At 36.2% G+C, this 24212-nt stretch overlaps 1 protein-coding gene across 1 annotated transcript in view; it reads left to right on the top strand.

Annotated features, from left to right (window-relative positions):
* Positions 1–24212, top strand: part of Duox (dual oxidase) — a 183053-nt gene that overhangs the window by 70974 nt on the left and 87867 nt on the right. The window contains exons 7-9 of the mRNA XM_089105996.1: positions 433–669; positions 6649–7097; positions 17447–17648. Coding sequence (XP_088962122.1) covers positions 433–669; positions 6649–7097; positions 17447–17648 — 888 coding nt within the window. The remainder of the gene's footprint in view (positions 1–432; positions 670–6648; positions 7098–17446; positions 17649–24212) is intronic.

The raw sequence follows: 24212 nt of genomic DNA, 5'->3' as shown, positions 1-24212 counted from the left end.
AATCTAAGTTTGGCGCGTTTTGAAATCTAACAGAATGAAATAGACATGGGTTTTCTGATTTAAAAAAAAAATAAGTCCTACAGAGTAGGCTAAAAGAGGCTTGATGTTTTCTGCATACCATGAAGTGGGTTGGCAAAGCAGAATTATACACAATGGTAGATCCAGGAATGGGTTAGGGGCTTAAGCTTCCGACATCCAACAGAATAGTGTATATTATGTGCAGTTTTGTTGTATTAGAGAATAGCAATTATCTTATTGCTCTCTATAATTGACCCCTCCCCACACTGAAAAATATATGGACCTTCTCCAAAACGGAACTCTGACTATACCCCTTATTACATATCCAACTCATTCGTGTTTAATTTGTCGATTGGAAGCTTTCAGTAAAACCATACACAATTAGAATTATAATATTAGCTTCTTACATTCCAGAATATCATCATGTACGAGTTCATTCCTGCTTTTATTGGTGAATGTATTGAGCCCTACGATTCTTACAACCCAGATGTTCACCCTGGGGTAAGCCATGTATTCCAGGCTGCTGCTTTCCGCTTCGGGCATTCTTTAATTCCACCTGGTTTGTATAAACGCGATGCCCAGTGCAATTTCAAGAAAACGCCCAACGGAGCACCTGGACTTAGACTATGTACCTTATGGTGGGAAGCAATGGTAAGTTTATTTTTAGCTTATTGTTAACTTTTTTTATACCGTGTTTGATTTTGGCAAAAATCCTTTTTTTCTGCTTAGATCTGTAAGAGGTGACAGGGAGGAGCTTCTAAAAAGAAAAAACTTATCCTGGCAAATACAGCCCGAATATACGAAGTGTATTGGAAATCTTGGACCTAAAAATTGTACCAAAAATGCTAAACTAAATACACTTATGACAAAAAAAATCACAAAATTACACATTAGGATACGCGATAGAAGGTAAAAATAAATAGTTCAAAAAATAAAAATATAAACATATTCGGAAACTGATTTTTACAGAAATTTTACAGAAATTAAAACATCATTTTACTATTTCTGATGGCAGGCTGTTCGAATCTTTAGCAAATCCATAAACTAATGAATTTTGCCTAATTTTGCTTTAAGTTTAATGAGATAAATTTTATGTACATTTTGGTGTGTTGCTAAAACTGAGAAAAGAAACTGTCTGAACATCATCAATCCCAACTACCCATGAAGGGCGAAAATCTATTGCACAACTTATTAAATAGTAAAATAGACAAAAAAGGACTCAATAATCTCTAAATAGCCCACATTAAAAAGTGAAAATATTTATTTGTTTTCCTGCTAACCGGAATGGTTGGAATTTAATGAAGCAGGGAGGAGATCAAAAGAAAAACATTTTTTTGCCCTGGACCTATCTTAGATTTATTGATACCTGATAACCAAGATTTTCTTAAATTTTTCTTTCAAGATTATGAAGTCCTTAGGAAAGTACCCTATTTTCGCTATTGGTGCCACGTCGAACTGTCAAAATAAACAAATGAACAATTTCGTTAAATTTGACAACGCTTTTTGTTCGGAAAAACTGAAAGGTCAACAATTATTATTATTATTTTTATTTATTTATTACCCGTCAAAAAAAAAAAACGGGACGAAAGACGTATCACTAAATAGAAAAACACACACACGAGAAAAAAACCCACATCGAACAAATTACAAAGACGAGAAAAAAAAACTCAATTATTGACTGCACTGCAGGTACCTAACATATTTTACTTTTTAAACTCCCAAACATAAGCAAACATAGCAAACATACTATGTTTGTACTGAACAAACATAAGCAATATGATCATTGTTGTATCAAGCCACAATTGGTAAAAAATTAACCAAATAATCATCAGTTAATTAAAAATATACAGCAGATAATCATATCAACTGGTCTAAATATGACAAGATACGGTAAAAAAATTAAACGACACTTTCGTCCGCTGGTCTTGAATTCAGATCACTCTCAATAAATGGTTCATTTACTCCGATATGCGTAAAATATCAGAAACAACGAAAAATATATTAAACATTTTGTAGTAACGAACTGTAAGTAAGGAGCGACGCTGCTGAAAAGTTACCGGAACTCTAAAAAACCGAATTTTGATAACAATATATATATATATATATATATATATATATATATATATATATATATATATATATATATATATATATATATATATATATATATATATATATATATATATATATATATATATATATATATATATATATATATATATATATATATATATATATATATATATATATATATATATATATATATATATATATATATATATATATATATATATATATATAAATATATATAATATATATATATATATATATATATATATATATATATATATATATATGTATACATATGTATATATATATATATATATATATATATATATATATATATATATATATATATATATATATATATATATACTGTGTGTGTGTGTGTGTGTGTGTGTGTGTGTGTGTGTGTGTGTGTGTGTGTGTGTGTGTGTGTGTGTGTGTGTGTGTGTGTGTGTGTGTGTGTGTGTGTGTGTGTGTGTGTGTGTGTGTGTGTGTGTGTGTGTGTGTGTGTGTGTGTGTGTGTGTGTGTGTGTGTGTGTGTGTGTGTGTGTGTGTGTGTGTGTGTGTGTGTGTGTGTGTGTGTGTGTGTGTGTGTGTGTGTGTGTGTGTGTGTGTGTGTGTGTGTATGTGTGTGTGTGTGTGTGTGTGTGTGTGTGTGTGTGCGCGTATGCGCGCGCGCGCGCGCGCGCGCGCGCGCGCGCGCGCGCGCGCGCGCGTGCGTATATATATATATACAGATCAAAAGAATCCGCTTATTATGCTGATTCCAAATATATAAAATTCATTAAGCTTACTGTTACCCATAAAAGGTTACGAGCCTGAGAAAATTTGCTTTATTTTCGAAAAAAGGGAGAAACACCCCATAAAAGTCATAGAATTTTAATGAAAATCACACCATCAGATTTAATGAATCAGAGAACCCAAGTGTAGAGGTTTCAAGCTCCTATTTCCAAAAATGTGGACTTTGTATTTTTTTTTTTTTTGCCAAAAGAAAGATCACGGATGCGTGTTTATTTGTTGTTTCTTTTTCCATGGGATATCATATCGACCCAATGGTTCTAGAATATCGTGAGAGGGCTCATTCGAATGGAAATTAAAAATTATAGTTCCCTTTCGAAGTGACAAAAAAAATTGGAGGCAACTAGCCCTCTCCCATGCCCCTTTTTTCCAAAAGTCTTATAATAATTTCAATCAGAGTTGAAAGGCACAATAACAATGTCTTTGGAGATGACTTGACCCCCCAAAACCACCAGAGGAAGGGTCGCAAGTTATGAAATTTGTCTATTGTTTACATGTAGTATTTGTTATAGGCACAGTTCATATAATTATCCAGTATGATCATTCCCTATCTCACCCATTATAAAAACCCGGACCGGGGTGCGAGTGCTCCAGAGAACGTAGAAACATAAGCGGCGTCAGATCTTTTCACGGGTAGACAAGTCAGACGCGAAAAAATCGGAAACAAGTGGAAACCCGCTATTATGAATAATGCACTCTACGCGAAACAATCGGAAACAAGTGGAAACCCGCTATTAATAACTGCACGAAGAAGTGGGAGGAGCTTTTTGTTCGCACCGAGAACGAAGACCAGAAATGATCTGCGATAAGCTTACTGGATAATTATATGAACTGTGGTTTTTGGTTATAGGGAAGTATACCGACGTTCTTCTGGGGGAGGGGCTTTCTGGGGATAAATTTTCTGCGGGGAGAATTTCCTATTGGGATGAAAGTTTTTGGGGGTGAACTTTCCAGGAAAAATTTTACACGGGGTAATTTGCCAGAATTCATATACGGAATTTATTTTATTTGTCTCACCTTCTCGTTGGCTATCTCGTTTTACATGTGGAGATGTTTTGTGGGGAATTGTTCGAGGGAATTTTTCGGCGGAGTTGGAATTCTTTGAAGTATTTTTACATGGCGGGGGGATATCCCACGGAAAAAAATCTCCCTACCCAAGAAGTTCCAATTTCCTTTAAATTTCTTTCTTTCGACCTCTTCCAACGCTCTGTCTTTTGTTTGACCTTAGATGGATGGCCCTAAAGGATGCCCTTTAAAGAAAAGAAAAAATCGTCACTTTTGCTATCCTGTAATATTTTGAAAACGTTAAATGCAGCTTTTAAGAGGCGACGATTTGACCTTCATTGCTCACGATTTCAAATCAGATATATTTAATAGTTAAATAAAAAAAGCTACTGAGTTTTATTTTTGTTTCTCATGGTTGAAAGCACAATAATGGAAGATTGACTATCCGTATAAGAGTAACTACCATAGAGTGACTATCCAATATCTGCCAAACTTGCTAAAGTGATCCTAACGACGAACGTGACCGAAGTCCTGTTTATTCTTAAAAAAACAACCTTTTTTTGTTCTGGTTCACTGTTCAGCCGTTTACGTGCGTTACGAAATAAAACTAATAGTTAAAAAACAGTGTTTCTGACAATTTATTTAAGATCAGTCATGCATAAGAACCTGCCACAGCTCCGTGAGACTTTTTGGTAAATAAAAGGCTATTCATCTTTGTTTCAAAATTATTGAGTATTCCATCTGAAACCGCTATTCAGTGTGATACTGCTGCCAAAGACACTACTTGAAGAAACCCCAGGGTTGCAAGGCTGCCAATAAGCTTATGAACCGATTTTCCCCGTCCTTAAAATCCTCCTTTTACTCTGAGGTGGTGTTTAAATGACTCAGAGATCCCCCCTCCCCCTTACAGGCTAATGAGCCTTCTTGGGGGGTTAGTACCGTATATTTTGTGTGTTTAATTTATTGTAAATTACATCCTTTCGTTATAAAGAATGGATCGTAAATTGAATGAGAGGCAATTAATCTGTTAAAATCATTACATTACTGGACGTCTAATTTTTAAAACAATTTTCGAGATAAAAGTATTTTATCCCCTTTCTCATGCGCTCGTCATGGGCGTACGTAGCTTCTTCTCTAGGAGGGGGCAACCTACTCTGCGGGGAAGGGCGGGGGGGCGAAGTTATATTGGCTGTTCACAAAATCTTACATTGCCAGCAATTTCTATCATACCTATGAAATCGTTATTAATAAGTAATCACCAAAAATCATATATCATCAATAAGATTCAGCATCAATAAATCTTCTTGGATTAAAGCCAGATCTTTCCAAGACAAATTATGGATAATTGCTTCTTTTTTGACTTTTATTCTGTCATTCCAGCTGTTTATTTCCAGCTTTTTCAACCATCTACCTTTTATCAACTGCTTTTTTAACCATCAACCTTTTCAACTGCCTTTTCAACCATATCTAGGGTAAATTTCAAGTTATAGGGGGGCAGCTCTCGTGGTTTTTCCATGCCAAGATTTAAAGTTTTTACCATCATTGGTTTAACTGTTCTTTCAATGGACGACAAAAGAAACAGACTTACAGTCAATGCCTTAAAGTTGAAGTTGTCACCTATAGTCGGTCAAATAGGATGAAGTACCATCCCACATCAACAGTTTAAAGGAGATTTGTCTAGGGTTTTCTGCTTAAAGACTACTCAAAGCTGTTTTCTATTCAGCAAATCAGATCCTTTGAATGTTTGATTCATCCGTCGCAATCTCCCGCATGAAACCCCTGGTAATTGTCTTTGAGTTTCCTAGTGTTAATGCTTACCTGACAGTCTAATCTTATAACCACTAGAAAATACTATGGAGAAATAACAATACAAGGCTAGTGATCTTGTTCTCCGCGTATGCTAGCCAAAAAAACTCTTTGCTGGCCAAAAGTCATCTGCACAGGCTTTAGTCGCATCCGTTCACTTGCTTTGTTAGTATCTCGACCCTTATAAACATGTAATTTGACTTGTCAGGATGGGGCGTGGGCTTGCGACCCTCGATCTTCTTTGGTTTCTGTGAACCCATACAAGCACAACATATTCTTCAATTTTTGTGGGGAAGAGAGGTCGTTCGAACTACCCTTTTATTATTATTATTAATATGGACGTATTCACCAGCTGAGCCGAAGCTCAGGCCATAATGGCCAACTGCTTCAACACCCCCTTTCTAAAGGAGAGAGAGAGAGAGAGAACTAATCAGTGGTCTAGGGATTAAGGGCGAAATTTCCCCTTCGTTGTCATATACCTTGCCAGCTGTCGGACCTTAGCCTTCTCAACAGTATCTTCTAGCTTAGCATCTTATGAAATGTCTTCACCCGGTATCTGACCCTGGCTCGACATTCTTCTATTGGATGCTTTCTTGTTTCCTTGGTCATATGACATTTTTGGCATATTGTGGAATCAGCTCCATTGAACTATCTCAGTGAGGGGAGGGCAATGGGGGGAAAGGGAGGGAAGGCAAGTATACTTGTTTAGAGGTACACACATCGCAAGTATCGACGACATTTTTCTATATTTTATTTTTCAGCGATAGTCTTAAGGTGTTCAAAATCTGCAGCGTAAATATGATTATTATATATATATATATATATATATATATATATATATATATATATATATATATATATATATATATATATATATATATATATATATATATATATATATATATATATATATATATATATATATATATGTATTAACATACATTTTCTTTTCAGGATATGTTTCAAGATCAGACATCTTTTGAAGAACTTATCATGGGTTTATCTTCACAGTTGGCAGAACGCGAAGACCACGTTCTCTGCAACGACGTTAGGAATAAACTATTTGGTCCCATGGAATTCAGTAGAAGAGACCTGGGTGCCATCAACATTATGCGAGGTCGCGATATGGGTCTTTCGGATTACAACAGTGCAAGAAAAAGTTTTAAGTTGAAAACGGTGAAAGAGTGGTCAGAAATAAATCCCCAACTGTTTACAAAGGAGCCCAAACTTTTCGAAAGATTAAAGGAATTATACAATGATGACATTAATAATGTTGATATTTATGTTGGTGGAATGCTGGAATCGAATTCGGGGCCCGGACCTCTTTTCAGAACTGTGATTAAAGAGCAGATGACACGAATTAGAGATGCTGATCGATTTTGGTTCGAAAATCTCGACAACGGGTTAGTATTTAGTTATTTTCTTTTATCATTTATTCATAATGCATATTATTTTTATGATACAGTATCCAACTATTCAAACGTAATAATGAAATGTGGTGAGGCATAAAATATATTATAATGCAATGAAATAATCTGTGATTCAATGATTACTCAGAAAAAAAAACAAGTAGCTCATCTAAAGAGGCGAGCTTTTCAAAATATGGGAGAGCCAACGAGTAAGTCTTGCAGGGTCACTAGTTGTTGTGCAATCGCTCTTCCCCAGTTTTCTGATAGACGTAAGACAATTCAAAAGAAAGTGGCCTTTGAACGATAAATTAGACACTTTTTAGCAGTGGTGGATCCAGAGGGAGGGGGGAAAGGGGGCGCCACCCCTAGCGTAGTCTAAAGTAGTGTAATTTACTTAATTATCTCAAGTTTGCGTTAATTAAACTCGCTCCTAACGCAAGTTTATCGGATCAACCTATTTTGTGCCCCCCCCCCCCCCAAAAAAAAATCCTGGATCCGCCCCTGCTTTTTAGTGCCAGAATATTAGCCTTCTCCCTCCTATCGGGTTAAATGACACCCAAAACATGCTGGAACCTTTACACGTACCTGGAAAAGAGGGGTGGAGGAGGTGGATAGGTAAACCTTCCCAATTCCCCTCCCCGATGAATAATTTCGGAAAAACTTATTAAAGCGTGAAGAGTTAGAACTTTAATGCTACTATTGGCAAATCCTCACAATGCCAAGCCACCTGAGGCCAATACAGCATGCTTCTTTTTCACTCCACTTTGTTTTGAGCTCTATTTTTTTACTCCCTTCTGCGAGGTTCCTATTCTCTTTTAAAATTTTTATATGACATCTTTCCGCCTCATTTGAGGACGCGCTGATTTTTGTTTCGCCTCGGTTGGAAATAGTCAACCGAGTATCTAAAATTATACTTAGAAAATTCCTATGAAAATATCTAGCATATCTTCCCCAACCTTTGGAAGTAACCACCACCCTTTTTAGTCATACTTGTTATAAATTTTGTTGTTTGTTTATTATTCATTAATGCTTGATAAACTGACACGAAGTTCGTAAACATTGACTTGGAAAAGATCTAGGACTCATTCCTCAATCCTCAATCTTTCAGTGCCACACTTGCCCAAAAATCTGGAACTCAATTCCAGCATCAGTTCGAGAATGCAGCAACAAGCGACATTTTCTAAGACTGGTGAAGAAATATCTTATGACATGCTAAGCATTTTGTTCATTAGGGTTTTCTTTTTCGTTGTTGTAAAATTTAGTCAGAAAATGGCTGTGTATTTTCGTTGGCAATATTTTCAGCGCTAAAGTATGCCACCAGGCATGTGCGCTGTTTTGTGACATTTATTTATGTACGTGTTATAAATAAAAATATTCTACTCTACTCTACTCTTGACCACTATCATCAGCGTGTCCTAGTATTCATGGTTGTCATCCGGTCAGAAAAAAATCACTAGATTTTAGTGATTTTTGGGTTGATTTATTTGCTGATTTAGTGATTTTCTTGTGTAGGCAATATAACAAATCACTAGAAATAGTGATAAATCTCTAGGGGAGGAAGGAATTGAGAGAGGAATTTGGGACAATATTTGGGGCCACCCACCCGTCCAGAGTCTCGGGCAAGTGATCCAAAAATTTGAAAAATTTGTGAAAAATTGAAATTTTCTCAGAATGTGGGGCTGAGCATAGACAACCAATAGGTACTATTTGAAAGATAAAAATGGCTTTAAACGATTGTTTGCCTGTTATTTCAAGCAAATTAATGGTCCTATGTCAATTCTAAATTCTTGGTCAACCTTCTTAAGCCCATAGGCGGGTGTGCCTTGTTTGCCTCTCATTACAGGCAATCTAACGGTCTTACATAAATTCTTGGTCAACATGCCTGAGACTCTAGGCAGGCATGCCTTTCCAAAAACTAACAAACACGTATGTGTCCAATAAGACTGTCATGCTTACTCCCGCCATTTACCCGTACCGCGGCCATTTAACCATTTGCCTCTCAATTACTTGGACTATCTGTCTTGGCTTTTCTGTTTCTACAGTTAGCCATGTCTTGACGCAACCTACTGCAAAATACTTGATAACTCCAATTCAAAATCAACGGATCAACCCTGCTAGCATTGACGGGGTGTAAAAAAAATAAACTCACTGCACTTTGGCTATTTACTATTTATGGTAGCAATGCCACCTACTCAAGTGAACCTATCGACTTGTTCAACTTTCTTCTTCCCTGACATCACCTCCTTGTCTTCCTCTTCGTCTCACCTCATTGTCTTCATATATTCCTGATTTAAACAACTTATTCTTCTTGATACTAATTTCCAAACCGATTCTTGCACCCTTAACCTAAAAAAGTCATTCAGTTCTGCAGTATTTTCCACAATTTGGAACTAAACCACTACCAAGGCCGTACCCAGGATTTTTTTTCAAGGCCGTACTCAAAGATTTTTTTCGGGGGGAGGGAGGGGGGGGGAGGCTACACAAACAAAACTCAAAAAACGCATACAAAATTTGATTATATCCATTTTTGTTGCGTTTTTACGATTCAAACAAAAATTTCGGGGGTCGTAAACATTTTTACGAGTCAAACAACTCCTCCTCTAGGCACGGCCTTGACCACTACTATTGCTGCTAATTTAGTGTAGTACCACTGGGCTCTCTGGAATAACAATTGATACTAAAGGAATATAACCATTCAGACGTTTCTCATTCATTAACCAAAAATTAAAAGCGTCACTACCATATTCTAAATAAACACTTTTTCCCTTTCTAAAAATACTTCCCTTTTCTGTAAAAAAAACCTTTTTCTCTAAAATCAACTAAAACACTTTTCTCTAAAAATATTATTAGCAGCGAATTATACAGGTATTTACGGGGGGGGGGGGTGTTCTACGTTGGATGAAATTTCTATGGAGGGGTCTCCGGTACTCTTCTCAAATACAGGATACATGAAATGACCGCATCAAAATCTCAAAGCCGGTATTGATAAACAAGTTTCCGTAGCATGGTGAGATATTGCTCACTCCGTGACAAAAATTTAAACGTTAGTTTTTTGGGGTTTAGGGGGACTAAAAGGTAGCTAGGTTAGGTTACGTATTTAATATATGCTATCCTTTAATAAGAAGCCGTCTAAAATAATGGTGGAAATTAATACTGGCAATAGAGATTTGGACCCAAATTACTACTTAACGTTATTACTATGCATATTACTATATCTTACTAAATTAATATAAACCAAATATCATAACTAGGGGAGGGGCAAGTATTTTTCGTTAGTTCATATAAAGCGAATATATAATTTTTTGTTTAAATGAGGGGGGAGGGGTAATTTCTAGCGTTTTAATGACAATACATTTTTTTCAAAAATAAACTCGGGGGTTAACGATAGTCCCCTGCCACCCCTTCACTCCAATTGGTGCCCCTGGTATCATCAGGTTATGGAATTTTATTCATACCGAAATCAAGGATAATACTCGAACCTGAAAACAAAAATCTTCTAACCCCACCTCCAAATTTGTGTTACCACATCTACCCTGCCGCGTAACTGTGCTACTACTGAAGATGTTGAATTGAAATCTCTGTTTTTTTTTTTCGTTCTTAACTAACTCATAAGTTCTATCTTTCACTAATTAATAACTGTTAAGGTTATGAAGAGGAAATAAAAAAATCTAATGATGACAGACAATTAGCCTAAACAAAATGCAAAACTTGAGTAGCTCTTTAAGCTACCAAAATGATTGAGTCACCTGCGGTCGCTGCTCCTTTATGCCCAGTGGGATAGAACCTTGACAGCACACAAAATATGCTGCGTCAATTTGACTGCTAATATTTAATTTCTCTATTTTAAAAAAGGTAGAAAATCTGTCATTTCCTCATTTTTTTTCTGGTCTAGGTAAAATGTCACGAGCAACCGCAGACCAACAAATTAATGCATTTTTTGGCAATCAATTCATTGACATTGTTTCTACTTCATTTGTTTGGTTGATCGCTGTCAATTATGCACACTCTTCCAGCCGCTAGTCAACCATACCATGCAAGGTCGTGTTATGCAATTTTCTTGCATTATAGAGAAACGGAGAGTGTATTTGTAAAAATGTTGTGACTCACACACTCTCATTCATTTTACTGGCGTGAAATTTCCCACAAAAGGGCTAGTCAGGTTTTAAAAGACTTTTAGAACGGTTTAGGCCCAAACCTAGAACGGTTTTAGGCCCAAAACCGAATTTTCTTCCGAAAATTTGCGCCCCTTAATTTCTTGGGAAGAAGGGCGAAAATGCAAGGGACAGTGCTACCATAAGAAGAGCGTGGATGGTTTAGTGCTGAGAAAACAGTTGTGGGGTAATTGTAAAGGTCCCATCTAACTGCCTTAATTTTTGAACTGAGGGACCCCACCATGGGAAGCCTGGCAACAGCAAAACCTCCAGTCAGTCAAACCTGCCACAACAGATCAAGAATGAGAAAAAAATCGATTAAAAAAGAGGATATAACATGTCACGAGATTCAAAACAACGGAGAAATATACTGTTAGATCTATATCTGACACCATCTGGAAGGTATGACCAGGGGAGTAGCTCCAGCATTTTTATTGGGGGGCAAGATGGGTCAGTATCTAGATAGTCAAGGAGCATGGGCTATATAATATTTTTTCCCCATCATTTTATTGGGGGGAGGGGGAATTGCCCCTCAACCAAAATGATGCCCCTGGGTATGGGGTGAGTTGTCAGAAAAGCCACCATGACATTTGGAAAGAAAATAAAATAAGGAACCTAATGGTACTACTTTTAATTTTCAACGCATATCCTTTAGATGTTGTCAATTACAGCAAATTTACCGGATGGGGTTGAGTTGTATTACGTTTAATTGAAAGGGCATTGAGTTGTATAGGGTTTTATTGAAGGGGGGTCGTGTTACTTCTTATTTAAAAATCTTATTTCTTAACATGGAGTTAAACTCCAGGTCAGAACAAAGAAAATTCAAAATCGACAGAATTCGTTATTTCGAATAAGCTGCAAATTAGTTTCAGAAACCTTTCTATCACCTTGCTATGACTACTCAACCCCCCTCCCTAAAAAATTCGGAAAGAAGAATTATAAGAAATAAAGTTAATTCCGTACGTCATTCTACATGATATGTTGTCCCTATATTTGGAAAACAGGTATTCCGGAATCTTTCCTTTTCTTCATTATTTTGATTGGTCGTACTCTCCCTTTGGCAGGTCTATTTTGCACGTCGGGGGAATTTTCCAGGGGGAATTGTCTGTGGGGTAATTTTTCCGCGGGTGGGGGCTTTCTCCAGGGGAATTTTCCGTAGATGGTTGGGGGAGGGGGAACTTTATAGGGGGGCATTAGGCGGACACCCTTAAAAACTTAGTTATTAATCTTTTCATAAACTGCAAATCCTATTCAGTCTAGTTTCTTCGCTCAGCATTAATTATCCCGAGGGATTAGTTAACGCGGTTTTAAGAAAGGTGGGCTATCTTTTTTCTAGAAATAAAGAATGACGCGATTGGCGTACGAAAACATGTGACGAAAATAAACCAATGGCATTAAAACCCACTTTTTAACATGGAAGCATAAAACAGTAACCTTTCTTTTTCTCTTTAATAGTACCATTGGCGTATTAATTCGTAATAGACCGCTGACAAAATGCCTTTTGGACATGTTCAAAAAGAAATATTTTCTGTCACCATTCCTTTTGTACCACCATGCCATGGTATGTTGCCATCATACCAACAAAAGGCATGCCACCATCATCACGTCTTCATTGCCACCGGTAAAGTTTTTCTAAGCTATTTAAATCTGGAAAAACCCGTCATTTAGGTATGCTTCTCTGCTCGCCCCCCTCGATCCCCCACTGGATCTGAGTATTTTACATGTCACAAAAAAAGTTTGGTACTTGTATGATAAACGCCCTACCTCTCAAGTTGTTCATTCATTGACGCATTATAAGACCAATTTTTTTCGTTAGTTTCTTTCAGCTTAGCGCGAGACAAGACAAAGAGAAGTGACAGAATAGAAATTTCTGTATGTAAAATATACAGTTTGGGTTGTAAATTTGCACATTAACGGGGGTGGGTATAAAGTATTTGGACAGTGTGAAGTTAGAAAACAATTCTTGCCACATAATATGCAGAATAATTGTACCTAACACCTTAGGCATGCCGATCCGCTGTACTTTACCCCCAACCGTAACGTGGAAATATATAGCCCAAATTTTTTTCTAAATTATTATATTTTCATCTTACTTTGGAATATTTCATTAGGATTGATCAGAAGAACATTAGGTAGGGCGTATATCATACAATTACCAAAGGTTTCTCTCCGTGCCAAAACATTCCAGTATTGTAAATGCTATCTTAAAGAATTTTCAAAGAACATAGAAGGGTCTCCATCCAAAAACTCATGGGCCCCAGACTGGTAAGATAAGATTTTTAGTTCAGAAAAACAAATGGCCATCACAAGCCTAGATTTGCGCTTTAAAATGGTGCATATGCCTAAAGTCTGTGCAGAATTTTATCAGTTTGGGAGTAGACGTTGAAAACTTTGTTTTGGTCGTTGCTTCTCCATCATCTTACTGCATACTCACTTTTCCATTTCCAAGATGAACGGTTGTGCCAAACAGCTTTTGAGTTTTTTTTTTTTTATTAAATTTGAATTTCTACGTTTACACGCGTTAATTTAACTTTCATTTGACCCACTTGTTCTTAATTGGTTTGAAATGCTGGAAATGTGACTGGAGGACTGGGAGAAGGCGTAAGCAGAGACTATAGAAATCATACCGGCTAGCAGTTTTATCTTTTGCAAATGCTGGGCATGTGACTGGAGGACTGGGGGAAGGCGCAAGCAGAGACAATAGAAATCATACCGGCTAGCAGTCGTATCTTTTGCCAAATGCTGGAAATGTGACGGTTAGCAGTTGTATCTTTTGCAAATGCTGGAAATGTGACTGGAGGACTGGGGGAAGGCGCAAGCAGATACAATAGAAATCATACCGGCTAGCAGTTGTATCTTTTGCAAATGCTGGAAATGTGACTGGAGGATGGGGGGAAGGCGAAAGCAGAGACAACAGAAATCATACCGGCTAGCAGTTGTTTTATTTTGCAAATGCTGGAAATGTGACTGGAGGACTGGAGGAAGGCCAAGCAGAGACAATGGAAATCATACCGGCTAGCAGTTGTATCTTTTGCAAATGCTGGAAATGTGACTGCAGGATGGGGGGAAGGCGCAAGCAGAGACAATAGAAATCATACCGGCTAGCAGTTGTATCTTTTGCAAATGCTGGAAATGTGACTGGAGGATGGGGCGAAGGCGCAAGCAGAGACAATAGAAATCATACCGGCTAGCAGTCGTATCTTTTGCAAATGCTGGAAATATGACTGGAGGACTAGGGGAAGGCGTAAGAAGAGAGAATAGGAATCATACCGGCTAGCAGTTGTATCTTGCAAATGCTGGAAATGTGACTGGTGGACTGGGGGAAGGCGCAAGCAGAGTCAATAGGAATCATACCGGCTAGCAGTTGTATCTTTTGCAAATGCTGGAAATGTGACTGGAGGACTGTGGGAAGGTGTAAGCAGAGACAATAGAAATCATACCGGTTAGCAGTTGTTTTATTTTGCAAATGCTGGAAATGTGACTGGAGGACTGGGGGAAGGCGCAAGTAGAGACAATAGAAATCATACCGGCTAGCACTTGTATCTTTTACAAATGCTGGAAATGTGACTGGAGGACTGGGGGAAGGCGCAAGCAGAGATAATAGAAATCATACCGGCTAGCAGTTTTATCTTTTGCAAATGCTGGAAATGTGACTGGAGGACTGGGGGAAGGCGTAAGCAGAGACACTAGAAATCATAACGGCTAGCAGTTGTATCTTTTACAGTAAAATAATTTAATTTGAAGTTATTTCGCTAGAACTTTTTTCTATCATCATTTCGTAAAAGAGTGCAAAAAAAAGTGGTCTCAGCGAAAAATTGGCAAAAACAAGTGGAATTCCATTCCATCGAGGGAAAGAGTGCAATGAGGTAAAAACGGTGCAAAAACTGGAAACTATGCAAGTTGGCAAATCTGGCCATCAGAGGATTGAACTCATACTGAATGCAATGCGTGGGAGCGACCCTTATTCTTTAAGGACATCGTAGATGATGCGACTAGCTGTGAGATACAAACACAAGAGACTAATTTTAATTTCAGCACATTTATTGCGAAATATATATTAAAATTTAAGTAATTTTATTTTAAGTAAAGAAGTACAAAAAAAACACCCATTAATAGAGGGATAGAGGGCTTCAATCTGAAGTCCTAATTTTTTTTTAATGAAGATGCAAGGCCGTACCCAGGATTTTTTTTCGGAGGGGTTTTTACTAAAAAAAAATTTTTGGGGGTGGGGGTTTCACAAAAAAACTCCAAAAAACGCATACAAGATTTGTTTATGACCATTTTTGTAACGTTTTTACGAGTCAGACAAACATTTCGGGGTTTGGGGGGTTCAAACCCCCTAATCCCCCCTGGATACGGCCGTGTGAAGATGCCTGATTTAGGAGCCCTTTACATGCTTTCTTAAGCATTTCAGTAAAATTTCAGTAAAACTGGGAGGAGAAGAGTTTGAACTGCTGTTTTGACCCCAGGAAGCTTGGTGCTGCTTTGAGCTGTTAATATTAGTAGCAGTCTAAGGAACCTTAATTTAGCCCTGCCATAAGCTTTAGACAGAGCCCGCCAACTAAGTTGGTAAACAAGACGTGGAAATTCATTAGTTTGGTATGTACAATCTTCAAAGACTTCTGCAAGTGCAAAAATTGCAACAGCACAATCCCTGGCTCAAGTGCAAAGAATGGTTTAGAATAATAGTTCATAATCTGACTAAATCGGTGAGGATGGTCTATAGACTCCGTAAGGTCTGAATACGACCCTGCATAAAACCTTTAGGTAGAACCACCAGCTATGTTGAGGGACAAGACATGGATGGTAATTTACCAGTTGAGAATGTCCATGAAACTGAAACAAATTGCAACAAGATTTCATTCTGAGATTACAGATAATGGTTGCGGCACCATACTCAGCTTAGTAAAGAACCAACTCTAGCCCGTAGTAACCAAAAAATTTAAAACGCACTTAGAAAAAAAAACTGTCAAGTGAGGAAGAATAGCTATTTGAAGCGGATCCGGGAATGGCAACTATTATTTCGATTAATCTTAGTTTATTGTCAAAAATAATTAACGAGAACTTGGAAAAATAGCCTGAAACCACACGGAGATGATGTCGTATCGAAAGTAAAACTGCACCGGTGGAAACAGCATAGCTGAAAACCTTTTATTGAAGTATTACAGCATGGTAAACTTCTAACATGGAAAATCAATTTTGTGTAGGAAGCACTTAGGTCTCCTTTTCCTACTCCTTTTTTTTCCGCCACTGCTAGTGTGGCGCTGAAATATCACAGAGAGACGTTTAAAGGCTCGTTTGAAATATCTGTATCTATTGATTTTCTTAAGTCACAAAAAAATTAAAATAAAATTAAATTTTTGGCAAAAAGCTCTATTTTTATATACAAAATGATATGATACACACATCTTTTGACAAAAGATGATATAACGCACTAATCATTTGAAAAGTTGCATTTCTGGGGTATTATAACACTAAGGTTACAGACAGGGGCGTAGATCCAGCAATTTTATTTGGGGGGGGGAGAGTGGTCCATATCTGGATAGTCAAGGGGTATGGACTATATAATAATTTTCTCTCCAAATTATAGGGGGGCAACCCCCCCCCCCCTCAAGCCGTAGAAAAATTCAAAGGACCCTATACTCTCGCAGCAGTGCATGTCACTGTCACCCAAAATCACTTCTAGCTGACCCATTCTCAGCTCCTCTAATAACTACCTCTGTTGCATTGAAGGCTCGCCTCTGGCCTTGTCTCCATGCCTTTATCCATCATACATTAAGCATCGTAGTCAATAACCCCTTCGTAAGAATGATGATATAATATATTTATTCATTTAACAACAACATGACTTGGTGGTTAACGGTGCCCGATTTACCCCACGGTTGACGTGGGGTAAATCAGATAAAAATATATACTTATAAAGTCATTGAAATTCATTATAATAAGGAAAAAACTATTACTTAACATAAATAAATATAAAACAATAACAATAATGCTGTGGGGACAGCAAATATATATCATGTCCATACTGTGGGGTCACACTCACTAGCTAACAAACAATTACAGCTCAAGATGATTAAGTTTATTGAGACAAATGAGTAGGAAGACTTAATAGTAAGGTTACATATACAGAAGTATTGTCGTGACCAGTTGTCACGTTTTGAATTTATAATTTTCATATTTAATTCTTAGATTTTTTACGGCTGACGAAATTGAAGAAATCCGGAAAATCTCAATTCGTGACGTGATTTTAAACACGACGGCCATACCTCCCGAAGCGATCCAGGAAAGGATTATGTTCTTCCAGGAAGGCGACCCGTGCCCACAACCACAACAGCTCAATGCCTCAGCCTTAGAGCCGTGTAATTACTTCACAGGATATGATTATTTTGAGGTAAATTTCTAAAAATGTGTCTTTTTATCTGTTTTGTTGGAGAACATCACTTAAGTACCAAGAATAATGAACATGAAATCTGTTCAAAACCTCAGAGGTTTCAATGGGGGGGGGGGCAATTGCACCCCATAAATTTTTCTCCCTCTATATTTTGAAAAAATTTCTTTTTTTGGTATTTTCGATGAAATAGTACAATATCGCCTCTCCCCCTAGATATTGAAAGACACCATTTTTGTGTCTTAGTTTTTAAAAATATAGATAAACTCCTTTGGGATGATTTTTAAAACTACATTTTTGGACTTAAGACATATTCTTAACAGTTATTCCCATGCCACATTATTGTCACATTTGTCGATAAAATCAAAATTACGCTCGTTACAGCGCCAATTTTCGCCGTTCGTAATTTCTCGAGTTGAACATAGTTTAACTTTCAAGCATAAATTTCTCGACTGACCAATCAGAGTCAAGGTTTAAGGCATAATTTTTAAAACTAGAAAAGATGGAAAGTTAGAACAGCGGTTGTTCTATCTGGGAGAGGAATCTGACAAAGTATTAGAAGACTTAAGAAGACTTAGTATTAGTAGAGAACAGTTGGACACAAATTACTGTTGCAGCAAACTCTTTAAACTAATTTCTTGCAATTTCTATTTTTTGCTTTCTAAATACAACTATGACGCTAAAATCAAGAAAATTGCCATGCCATTCATGATATTTGACTTTCTTTATCGATAGATGAGAATATGATGTGGCACGGGCATTAGCCTATTATGGCTAGGGCTTTATCTGTTTGAGGGCTTTCTAAAGAATGCAGTGGACATTTTTTTAGTGAACCTTAGAGTACATAGGATAAAAAAATAAAAACATTCCCCCCTGGAACCATCTTTGATTTATTTAGGGCTAAAAACCGCTATTTTCTGGTATTTTTCTTTCAGCAGTTCCATAATTATGAAGTTTTTAGGACAGTACCATATATTCGTCAGTGTTGCCACGTTGAACCGTGAAAATACACAAATAAAACTAATTAGTTAAATTTGACAAGGGTTTCATACATGAACATTACATTAACAGTCTGTTCATTGGTATATCTTCTAAGACAAACGGCAGTTTTTCATCTGTTGGGTTCCGTGTTGCTGATTTTTTACCTGTTTTTTTTGCACTCGCTACTACCCGAAACCGCATAACTGCATATGGAGGTATGCTTCATTAAAACATTTTTTTTTTGTAAGTTTCGATTTTTTTAGATATATATAAATTGATTCTATGTAGTATAAATATAATATAAATTTTTATAAATATGATATATAGATTCTATAAATATAAATAATATTTCATAAATATAAATTTATAAATATAAATATTTTATAAATATAAATAATATATATATGTAAATATAATATAAAGATTTTATGTATCATACATATATATAAATTGATTTTCTGAGATATATATGGTTGCGTAAGTGTCCACTTTATCAATTCAACAATAACGTTTCATTTCCGCAGTTCTTGGTACTTGGCACATAAAAGGTATTATATCCACAGTTGACCAGTTCTCAGGCTATTATCATTTAAAAGAGTTTGCAGAGGTTTGGGGGGGGGGTCCTGTCTTTTAACCCAAAATTCGTAGATTGTCGCTTCCCAATATGGGTACCAAAACGTGCAAGGTTGTCATGGCAATTGTCTGGAAAAATAATAAAAATATGATAATAATAATAATAAGATAATAATAAAAAATAATATTAATTCTGGGAAAATAATTTGTGTTGTTTTGTTTCAATGACAGGTCCATCATCTTTTGATTTTCTGTGAAAAACTACACTTTTGCGAGTCTGGTAAACAACAATTAATAAATAATAATACAAATAACTAAGACCCATAAATAAACTTTGTGGATAAATCCAGTTCGTATAAAAACGAATTAATAGATTAACTAATAAATTAAGATTTGATGGGAAAAATTAGCCCATTTGTTTCCAAGAATTTATATATATTCTTTCTTTTAGTATGATCTCTATGCTTACAATTAAAAATTCATTGAAAAATATGAAAAATTATGACATTATTCGTAATTTTTATATCTTTTTAATATAAGTTTTATCCATAATCATATTTTTTCAGATAGCCAAAACATTTGTTTTGGACCTGTTTTATAGCTGTTATTATAATAAGGTTCTATTTTCTGAATACCATCATTTTCTAGTAAGAATAGGAGACAGTGTAGTTGTCGTCGATAGTTACACTGTCGCATATATGCTTTTGCCGTCCACCACTAGAATGGACACAGCAGCCCCAGTGTCGATTGTGTAAAATGCCTGTGCTGTGCCCACCCAACGTAGAGCAAACTTTATCCACATTCCTTAGAATTTCCTAGAATGAAGGCGCATCTTCATGCATTGCGCTATTACAATTGTACAAAGCCATGTGTGTACCATGTGACATATATTTAAAGAGTTATTGGGTGTCGCGCGCCTGCAACGGCATTGTGAAGTGATATTTGGATAGTGAAACGGGGCGCGGGTTTGATCCCGGCTGCTGCTGGGCTGATGCAAGGAGTCAAGAAACGTCTTTAGTTCATAGGTTGACCGTGGCGCTTTCCACAAAACCTAAGATATCTTTTTAACATACTATCTGTTAGAACCGGTAAGAACCAAAATGAATAGTATCTACCACATTACTTCATTGAAAGAAGGGTGTGTTAGAAATACCCCCTCCTCTCTCGAGAGTATCTTGACGGAATCCCTCTCCTGCAAAAAATGAGTTGTCGGAACGTGAAATACAACTCCGTATTATTTAGCCTCACACCCTTAGGCAATATCTTAACCCTTCGCTCCCCCAAGATTCCGAAATAGCTGAGAATTGTGTCGTTGAACTAACCTAAGTTGGCTGGAAAACTCACATATTACCTGCTTTGTAAGAATTCAATGTTTTAGCCACGACAACCTTCTTGAAGTGGCTGAAATGGCTTGGAACGAGGTTATTTCCTCAATTTGCTAATAGTTCTGCTGCTTTAGTTCATTCAAACACCGGACGGAAAAGAGACCCATGTGCGTAAAGAGCCAAAACATGATATAGGAGGGAACGCATTGTACAATTCTACCCCACCGAAACTCTTCACACCACGCATGACCCAATTCTTTTGACACACAGGACACTTTTGCCTTGCGCGACAGCAGTGGCGTAATTTCGTCAAAATCCTGGGGGGGAGGGTGGAGTTGGAGCCAATTTTCCCAAATCAAGTGAAAATGACAGTAAATATTAAAAAATAAGCAATTTGGTACCATAAAGGTTCTATTTAGTACTATAAAGTTAAATATGTACTAAAAGAACCGATCTCTTTCATTGGATGCTTGAATTATGCAGGTTTATCTTAGTTTTGACCAAATTTTGAAAGACACAAAATTCCAGCTGGGGGAGCGGGGAACTTGGGCCTGAGGGGGGGGGGGCAAACCGAGGTCTTGGAGGGGAAGTTGCTCCCTGCCTCATAGCAAATTACGCCCCTACAAGACAGGTGCTACCGAGTTTACAATGTTTTTGAAAGTGAGAAACCCTTTGATTTTGATTTTACACGGTCAATATCGCAAACAATAACCCAAGTGTTTTGTAGAAAAAGCATAACCTGACCTTGGTGTCTCGCCTTTTAACCTCTATACTAATTTTAATATTGACAATAAAAATATATGATTAATGATTTATATCAATTGTTAATTAATGGAAATGGCTTTTGTTTGGTCCTATTTAGGAAAATGTTATTAGAGCTTTTAAGACCACGCCTGTGCTAAAAGCGGCAGCCCAAAGTGCACCTTGTAATTTAAGGTTAAATATTGCAATGCAAATGCTAATACCATGCTATAATAATTCAAAATTTGTTGCACAAACTTTTAAATAAGCCAACATTCCAAGCTAGAGTTTGTCAATGTTAAAAGTACATTAAAAAAGGAATCGTGACTATTTCAGGTGTAGGTAAAAATAATAATATTTTATCCCGAGATTGTACACCACAACTAATTGTAGGGGAAATGGGCGGGGATATAGCTATCGAATAAGCGTAAACGCAAGAATTATTAATAGATTCAGCCTGAATTATCCAAGGAGTTACGCGCACGTTTTATAGAAGGGGGTGGAGGGGGTAAAGTTATCGAATAATCATAAACAAAACTAGTTAAATAGAATTTTAAGACAATCGAGGAATCACTGTGACGTTGTGAAATGTTTAGGAGGGGATCATTTCGGGTCATAAGAAGGGTTTTAAGGAAAATGGAACTACATGGGAAGGGGGGAAAGCAAAGCTTTGAACACATTGGGGAAGGAGGCAAATGAGCAACTGTGTTGGTCTCACGCGGCTTGGTGTTGCAGTGAGTTGTTAGTAGTAATATTTATATCTTATGACGTTAAATGTGATACACTAATGTTACCTTCCCCCTCTCCAAGGGGACTTAAAAAGTTTCGTAACATCATATAAATGTTTGGTCTTTTTGAGATGCTTGAAATAACTACTTCGGCTACAAGTCCCCAAAGCCCCCATACTCATTAAGTCAAGAAAAAAAACATACCCTTGAGACGAGGGTCACTAAATAGAGATTCCGTCCCACTAGAATTTAGGCAAATTTTATGCAATTTTTTTAATATTACATGTTAACCACTATTATTTAGCCAGGGTACACATAGAGTGGACTTTTGAGGCTAAAATTCCCTTACCTATGAAAGACTTAATTAGGGGACTTGCTGTATGTTCTTTGGAAGGATTAAGACTATACTCCGAAACTGATTTCACTAATTAGAAGATATATCCCCTTCGGTATTTTGGCTGTTCAAAAGGTTGTTCTAAAAGTTTGGCTGTTCTAAATTTTTAAAGAATTTAGTATTTATAAAAAATTTATAAAAAAAAGGTGTAAAACTAAAACAAAAGATCTTTAATTGTTATTAATGTGTAATTGTTTGTGAAACGAAGGTTTTTAAGACATCCAAGATGAGGAAATAACTATTTTGATGTCAAAACTCTAAATAATTCTGGTAGTGGGAAAAAAGAACACAGCGTATTTTAAAATAAAACAACCATGTATAAACCCATAACTGCCCTGACAACCAAATGTGATCGAAGAAAACGGGCTGAACTGGTTAGATGAATTAATGGACTTTTAGATAATTTTCCTTTTTTGGTTCTTTTTGGTTTCATTTTTACTTTGATTTTCATTTCATTAGTTTTAATTGGTTAATTTTTTTTAGTTCTATAATATTTTTGACCTTTTTGCCAATTAAATTGTGTACATTTTGCCATATAAAGTACATAGCTTAGCTAAAAATAGGTTCGTACACAAATATAACTATTGGTCCTACCTTTATCTTTGACAAAGAATAACATACATAAGGTTTTAATTATCTTTTTGAAATTAGATTTATGATATTTTTTTAATTATGTTTTTGAACTTAGAGTTATAATATTGCTGGGAACGCTAAATAATGCTTGGTTGTCTTTTTTCAAAGAAAAAACTGATTTCTTCTCTTTTTACACAATGTTTAGCTAAAATGTTTTTTGGATCTTGTAACATTTTTTGCCACTCGTTTTTGCCAATTGAATTGTGTTCATTTTTGCCATCTATAGTACACAAGCAAGTTTACAAAAGACTTTAACAATAGATGTGGCTGTTTTGCCATTTCCCAAATATCTTTGGCCAATGGGTGGAAAAACACAGTTGAGGTTTTAATGTGAGCTTCCGAACTGTTAGAACCTTTGTGTGATATTTTTGGAAATACTAGATGGTGTTGTTGCTTTTTTTTCCAAGACAAACCTGAGTTCTATTCAAAATCTGTTATCTATACATTTGGGCAGATAAATTTACTTTTTTTTTTAGAATGTCTTATCACTTGTTTTTACCCTTTAATTTGCACAAACTCTATTGTTTCCATTTAAATAATTTTATTGTATTTTAAGAATTAAACTAAATATAAAGATACTTTCTTAAACCATATTGGCCTGCCATAATGTAAGAAAAGGAAATGATTAAAAATGGGATTTTTAAGGTCAAACGAAAATACTGAATAAACAAACAAAGCGCTTGTTGTTCGCTAGTATCCGCCCATAGCAGTTCATAATTTTTTGGATTTTGTGCAAATCGCGGATATTGGCGAATACCTCACTTTTATGGTTGTTAGGCATTTGGTTTTAGTTCTTATAATTTTTTGGCTTTTATTGGATTTTATTCATCTTTTAATTTTTTGGATTTTCATTGTTTTTTTTTTTTTTCACATTGACTTTCCGCGTTTGTTTTTTGTTGTTTTTTTTTCTTCGGCACTTTCCTTGGATACATTTTTTCGTTTCGTGCTGAAGAAGAGAGGCGTTTGTCCTCTCGAAATATTCGCCTTGTTTGTTTATTCATTAACCTCGTTTGGCCTTAAAAACCTCATTTTTGATCGTTTCCTTTTCTGTTAAATTAAATATTTTTAGATATTTTTTTTTATCAATTTTGTTAAATTTGAACATTTTTTTTTAAGATGGAACTATTCTGGCCTTTTGGTGAAAGTATTTTTTCTACCCCCGGCAAAGAAATAGAAAAACGCAAGTGAGGTT

The sequence above is a fragment of the Artemia sp. Qi Xiang Cuo genome, chromosome 20, assembly GCF_049724085.1.
Source record: "Artemia sp. Qi Xiang Cuo chromosome 20, ASM4972408v1, whole genome shotgun sequence".
Lineage (NCBI taxonomy): Eukaryota > Metazoa > Arthropoda > Branchiopoda > Anostraca > Artemiidae > Artemia > Artemia sp. Qi Xiang Cuo.
This window is presented reverse-complemented; position numbering and strand designations above follow the sequence as displayed.